Genomic DNA, 7,650 nt, shown 5'->3' on the forward strand with positions numbered 1-7,650 from the left:
TGAGCATTGCCCCAGTCAAGAAGGTCCTTATTTCAGATCTAAATGCCATACCCTTCACATTACAAGGATGCTCAGCTCTGGGGACATAGAGAGCTGAACATGTCTCACAACATGGTATGACTTAAAATGAATTAGAGCATTGGGATCCAGACAAGTTGTGTATGATTATTGGTTTATTTTTGACTTTTAAAGTTTGACAATTAACTATAATTGTAAGAAACAATTCCCACTGGGCTCAAATCCTTCTGAACTAATTATAGGCAGGAAATACCTAGGGAGATAAAGCCCCATGGGTCACACAAGGCAAATGATCACAAGAGGGTATGAATTGATATTGGCAGACCTGAACTTGAGAAGCTGGCTTGCATTTCTCCTCTCCACTAAAGAGTCTTTCACTCCTGGAATTTTCATATGGGATGATTTCTTCACCATCAAGAAAAAGCATTCTCCAGTTGGTAACAGGAAAGCCTGAATACTTGTCTGCTTGAATATCAGCTTTAATGAGATTTCCTCTTTGCTTTCTAGGTGGTGACAGCAATGAACATAGGCTCTCTCACTTCCCTCAATGCTGAGAAGCTAGAACACTTGGGATGATGGGACAAAGGGCTGAAAGCACCTAAAATTCAGGCCATTGTCTGTGTTTTTAAAAAAAATAAAACTAGTAGTAAACATAGTTAAGTATGTAGGGATGTAGGGAGAAAACAGATATGAGTATAGAATTAAGAATTACAGAAATTTGAGATGGCTTCCCCCAAGAGACCAGAAAGGATATTTTGAAGAAAGATTATGGTTATTTACTCCAAATTTAAAAGAAAAGAGAGTGGAGTTTCTCTAAGAAATTTAAGAATCTATAAATGATCCACTAATTGTATTTATTACAATTCAGTAGCAGCATGTCTTTTACCTGTTGTAGCCTGGGATGAGTCATCATTGTTGTATCTACTTTTCCTCGTATTTAAAATTGGAATGGCATTCCTCACAGGGCTGCCATGAGAATGGCATGAACTTATAGAAAAAACCCTTGGTAAGTGGAAAGCTACACAGGTAAACTTTTTAATGTAATTTCAAAGGAGATCAGCCTTTGGTTCTCATTTAGAGGTCAACTAAATCACTCATAAAATATAACATTTGTTCTAGAGACTGGAGATGTAAACAGGACAGAAAAAATTATGTCTTTGAGTTTCAAAAGTTAATCTACAGTATGAGCATTTTGGTGTTATTTAAAGTACTTCTACTAGGACCCCACTCCCAGAAATTCTCACTCAGTAGGTTCAGGGTAAGACCCAGAAATATGTATGTCAAATAAGAACCCTGCTTTCCAGTACTTCTGTTGATGCATTTAAGAAACCTTGAATTGGAGCAAATATTTTATCACTGAGTGGCTACTTAATGATTCTTGTCCCTCAATTCCTTAAAGGTAAACAGAATTAAATGATATATTTTTTTCCCTGAGACAAAATAAACACCATACTTTAAAGAAGAAACAGGTGCCTGAGAAAAACACCACCAATCCTACAGTTTCTTTATTTTGTAGAGCAGCAGACATCATGAAGTTTTTATTCCTGTTTACCTGAATGTTCAATATTTGGAAAATGAACATGATCCAGAAAAGATAATAGACAGTTGAAAGGACTCAACTAAAGGACAGAGGTGAGTGAGAAGTGAGGAAATATTTTCTTCAAAGCAAAGTCTTCAATATAAAGATATTTACAATGCACCAGGAGAATACTTTTGTCAATCGGTCATGAACCTAGTTTTGTAAAGGAGAACAGAAAGGATCAGAAGGAGACCACAGTGGATTGCTTTGATGACTATCCTGAAACCAGATGAGGGGTAATAAATTCCTTATTCCTCATGATCATAACAAAGAATTGGGTAGAGATTGATCTGTTTTTACATTTTTTCCCAGAGCAGTGATGTTTTGTTGATCACTCAACAAAATCAAACAGGCCGAATTCTCCAAGAAAGAAAGGGAAATTGTAGATTCCTCTGTTAAGATTTCACATCTATAAGAGAGAGGCAGTTGCATCTAAATAAAAGAAACTGAACTAATTCTTTGACTTTTCCTACATTCTACTCTCTTACTTTGAGCCACCAGGAGATAAATGAAAATGAGATTTTTTTATTTTTTCATTCTGAGGCAGGGCAACCCAGGAAGAAAGAGTATGAGGAACAGTAATGAGAGCAAATATCAAAGATAAAGCGCTCTTCTGTAATCTTACAGACAGGGAATGTGGTTGGTGATAATCTGAGAAGGCAGCATTACGGAACGTGAGTGTGGAGTAGTGAAGAAGAGAAAGGTAAATACCAGTGTGTGGGGGAGACTTTACTGGTGGGGAAAGTAGTAAGTAGGTGAGCAAGTAGGTGATGGACCAAAGATTAAAGGAGCAACTAGGCATTAAAGAATGAAAGGTGGGGAGGGCTAAGATGGTGATTGCACTGTGATTGGAGAGATGTCATGTTCTGCCCCAAATGCCTTGCCCAACAGTCAGCTTTGACCACAGCAGAAGTAGCACCACATTTATGTCTTTGAGTATTTCAGATCAAAAGGCAGATCCGTCTCAGCAGAGGTTGGGGAGAGGTGTTTGGAAAGCCCCACCACAAACAAAGTGTCATAGGGAGAATGATGCCAGAACGTCAGAGGGCACCAGGCACCAAGTTAAGAGACACTGTTTTGGGGGAAGTGTGGCATGATAAACTTGACCTATTTTACAATGTTGTGAAGGTCAAGCGTATATGTATCAGATAGTGAGGCAATCATTAGAGGATATACTCCCTGGTGCCTTAAAATCAAACAACATATTCAAGGCTTTGACTGTTCTTCATGTCAATGTTTTCTGAGGTGGAAAGTAAGGGTCTGTACTCACATTACAGCAACGTAATTGTCCTACGTCAAAGAAAGGCATTGGTGACAGTGGGAATCAATATCATTATGACTAGCTATAGCTTTGACCAAAGATCACTCTCTCTCCAGATGGTGTGCTCACAGGCATTGACCCTGCAGAAACGCTTCACCCATCCCACTGCTCTGTAGACTAACATTTAATGAAAGGTAAAAATGAATGATTATAAAAATGCTTAACACACTAATTCTGGGCATTTCCTGAAATAATAAAATGATATGTAAAATTACAGGATCTTTTTTCTCATTCAACCCTGTATAGCTGAATTTGTTCTTTTTAAAAACACACAAGAATAATTTCAGAAATTTGCCATGAATAAAACTGTGTAAATAAATTACTTGAAAGTATATCAGTTCAGACATTGCAAATACCATGAATTAGTAATACAGAGAGTATAGTTACATAATCTATATTCTGGGTGATCAATGTTTTTGTCATATGCAGTCTTGTGTACCCTTCCATTTATAGTCTCTCTACATGAGACTGCCACTGTATGTCCGTTTAGAGCATTTATCATCATAGATACAGTTGTGAATAACTAAAATGACTATGTTGAAAGAGGTTTAGAAAACGATTAAAAGCTGTGTGCTGGATACTGTGCCTTCTAGACCACCATTTTGGGTGACTTGAAACAAGTCTCTGAGTCTCTATGAGCCTCACTCTCTTCGTGCATAAAAGAATAAAGGCAGACTGGGTGATCCCAAGATCACTTCAATCACTGAAAAGTCCATACTTCCATAACATAAAGAAACAAATAAATAAATAAACTGAGATTCTAAGAACAAATACTATTTTTGGCACAGAGTCAGGCCAGGGTGTCAGTGGCTTGATACAGGGTGACAATGGCATAAATGACACATTATGGTCATATTTTTCAATGTACACCAGCAGGACACATGAATGTGCTGGATAGAGAGGGGGAAATGCGGAAAAAAGAGTCAAAGATAACCCCTAGGAACTGGTCCTGTGCAATGGATGAATGGTCCTGAATTTGACTAAAATGAAAAGACTAGAAAAAGAAAAGGTTGGGATGAAGAAATCTAGAGTTATTTTTAAGATATGTTCATTTGAAATACGTCTTACTCATCCCAAGGAGAAGTTTATGCACAGTTTTGCATAGTCTGTTGTTAGTGGAATTCCTAAGCTAAATCATGGATGGACATATATACACTGCTATATATAAAACAGATAACTAATGAGAACCTACTGTACAGCACAGGGAGCTCTACTCAGTGCTCTGTGGTGACCTAGATGGGAAGTGAATCTAAAAAAGAGTGGATACTGTATACATAAAACTGATTCATTTTGCTGTACAGCAGAAACTAACACAATATTGCAAAGCAACTATATTCCAATATCAATTAATAAAAAAATAAAATAAATAAAATGAAAACAACATGGATGATGTTTAAACCCAAAGAACTTGAATTTAAAGAAATAATACTTATTTTTCTGTTATGAAATATTTTAAAGCCTTGTTGAATAGAATGTTACAATTTAAATTAGTAGAAAACAGCAAGACATAAAATATAAACTATTAACACAAAAATAATCAGTGAGGAAGGCAATGTACAAGTTGAACAAGTTCCTTCTCTGACATGAAATAGCAATATAATGCAAGACAACTGATTTTCTCTCTTAGTCCCTTGATGGAGATAATTAAACTTTCCAAACACAGTCCTTGTGATTGGGAACATCATAATCATCTGAGGTGTTAGGTTAAAATAAGTTCTATTTGAACCTGGAAATAAAAATTTGAGGGAGAAAAGGTTGCAGGAGGACTTATCATCTTTGAAGAGCTTCCCCTGATGTACCACCATCTTTGTGACCCCTCCCCCTTCTGCAAGACTTGGGCCACTTGGCCATAGCAGTGTGCAGTAATTTCTGTGACCAGTGACTCTTTCCTGAGAATAAGAGTGTAGGGAGACAGAAATCAGGTTAAAGCCTATGAAGATTGCAAATGCCTCTTTAACATGTTTGCATTATCTAATGGATCCTGGTTAAAGATGAGAGAAGAAGGGGTTTGGAGGATTAAATCCATTGTTTGTAGCACTTCATAATATCTTGTTATGTTTTCCTTCTGTTATTTAATTGTTTACAACAAAGCATAGGCATGGATAAAAGAAATGAAACCTCAGGAGCTGATTTCATCCTCCTAGGCCTTTTCCTGGATATGAATCATATCAGATTTTTTATTGGTGCCATGCTTGTGATTTACACTGTGGCTCTGACTTTGAACTTTGTCCTCATTCTCCTGATCTGCGTGGATTCTCACCTCCACACGCCTATGTACTTCCTGCTCAGCCAACTGGCTCTCATGGGCATGACATTAATCTCTAGCACAGTACCCAAGATGGCAACCAATTTCTTCTCCAGGAAGAGAAACATATCATGAGTGGCCTGTGGGACTCAGATCTTCTTCTTCCTGACTCTAGGAATTGCTGAGTGCATCCTCATCACCCTCATGTCCTATGACCGGTATGTGGCCATCTGCAACCCTCTGAGATATGCCCTCATCATGAGCCAGAAGGTCTGTCTGCAGATGGCTGCCATCTCCTGGGCTGGGGGCGCCCTTACATCACTCGCACACACGGCCTACACCATGCACTTCCCCATCTGTGGTTCCAGAGAGATTTCCCATTTCCTCTGTGAGGTCATGGCCATTCTAAAATTGGCCTGTGATGACATCTCTGCCTATGAGAAGGCTGTGATAGTGACAAGCGTTGTGGTGCTCCTCATCCCCTTGTCCCTTATCATGTCCTCTTATACTCTCGTCTTCCTTGCCATCCTCCACATGAAATCCCCAGAGGGAAGGGACAAAGCCTTAGCCACTTGCTCTTCCCACTTGACTGCAGTGTGCCTCTATTATGGTCCTGCCATGGTGGTCTACATGAGGCCTAGTTCCTATCATAATCCCAAGCTGGACCAGGTCTTCTTTGTACTTGGCCCTATTCTCACACCTTTGCTAAATCCTCTGATTTATGGTCTTAGGAACAAAGAAGTGGTGGGGGCCCTAAGGAAGGTGCTGAGTTGATGATACTGATGTCAAATTAAAAGAAGAAGATATACCCACCGCTAATCACTAACTTTATTTATTTTTAACATCGTTATTGGAGTATAATTGCTTTACAATGGTGTGTTAGTTTCTGCTTTATAACAAAGTGAATCAGTTATACATATACATATGTTCCCATATCTCTTCCCTCTTGCATCTCCCTCCTTCCCACCCTCCTTATCCCACCCCTTTAGGTGGTCACAAAGCACAGAGCTGATTTCCCTGTGCTATGCGGTTACTTCCCACTAGCTATCTATTTTACGTTTGGTAGTGTATATATGTCCATGCCACTCTCTCACTTTGTCACATCTTACCCTTCCCCCTCCCCATATCCTCAAGTCCATTCTCTAGTAGGTCTGTGTCTTTATTCCCATCTTGCCACTAGGTTCTTCATGACCTTTTTTTTTTTTCCTTAGATTCAATATATATGTGTTAGCATACTGTATTTGTTTTTCTCTTTCTGACTTACTTCACTCTGTATGACAGACTCTAGGTCCATCCACCTCACTACAAATAACTCCATTTCGTTTCTTTTTATGGCTGAGTAATATTCCATTGTATATATGTGCCACATCTTCTTTATCCATTCATCCGATGATGGACACTTAGGTTGCTTCCATGTCCTGGCTATTGTAAATAGAGCTGCAATGAACATTTTGGTACATGACTCTTTTTGAATTATGGTATTCTCAGGATTTATGCCCAGTAGTGGGATTGCAGGGTCGTATGGTAGTTCTATTTTTAGTTTTTTAAGGAACCTCCATACTGTTCTCCATAGTGGCTGTATCAATTTACATTCCCACCAACAGTGCAAGAGTGTTCCCTTTCCTCCACACCCTCTCCAGCATTTATTGTTTCTAGATTTTTTGATGATGGCCATTCTGACCGGTGTGAGATGATATCTCTTTGTAGTTTTGATTTGCATTTCTCTAATGATTAATGATGTTGAGCATTCTTTCATGTGTCTGTTGGCAATCTGTACATCTTCTTTGGAGAAATGTCTATTTAGGACTTCTGCCCATTTTTGGATTGGGTTGTTTGTTTTTATGTTATTGAGCTGCATGAGCTGCTTGTAAATTTTGGAGATTAATCCTTTGTCAGTTACTTCATTTGCAAATATTTTCTCCCATTCTGAGGGTTGTCTTTTGGTTTGTTTATGGTTTCCTTTGCTGTGCAAAAGCTTTGAAGTTTCATTAGGTCCCATTTGTTTATTTTTGTTTTTATTTCCATTTCTCTAGGAGCTGGGTCAAAAAGGATCTTGCTGTGATTTATGTCATAGAGTGTTCTGCCTATGTTTTCCTCTAAGAGTTTGATAGTGTCTGGCCTTACATTTAGGTCTTTAATCCATTTTGAGTTTATTTTTGTGTATGGTGTTAGGGAGTGTTCTAACTTCATACTTTTACATGTACCTGTCCAGTTTTCCCAGCACCACTTATTGAAGAAGCTGTCTTTTCTCCACTGTATATGCTTGCCTCCTTTGTCAAAGATAAGGTGACCATATGTGTGTGGGTTTATCTCTGGGCTTTCTATCCTGTTCCATTGATCTATGTTTCTGTTTTTGTGCCAGTACCATACTGTCTTGATTACTGTAGCTTTGTAGTATAGTCTGAAGTCAGGGAGCCTGATTCCTCCAGCTCCACTTTTCGTTCTCAAGATTGCTTTGGCTATTCGGGGTCTTTTGTGTTTCCATAC

At 38.5% G+C, this 7,650-nt stretch overlaps 1 protein-coding gene across 1 annotated transcript; it reads left to right on the top strand.

The window, feature by feature from the left end:
- The first annotated feature begins 5,016 nt into the window (after positions 1-5,016).
- LOC133090226 (olfactory receptor 2T11-like) lies at positions 5,017-5,937 on the top strand. The gene is given in 1 exon segment (XM_061188559.1): positions 5,017-5,937. A coding segment is annotated over 1 exon segment (921 nt).
- Positions 5,938-7,650: the final 1,713 nt, after the last annotated feature.

Source organism: Eubalaena glacialis, chromosome 4, assembly GCF_028564815.1.
Source record: "Eubalaena glacialis isolate mEubGla1 chromosome 4, mEubGla1.1.hap2.+ XY, whole genome shotgun sequence".
Classification (NCBI taxonomy): Eukaryota; Metazoa; Chordata; class Mammalia; order Artiodactyla; family Balaenidae; genus Eubalaena; species Eubalaena glacialis.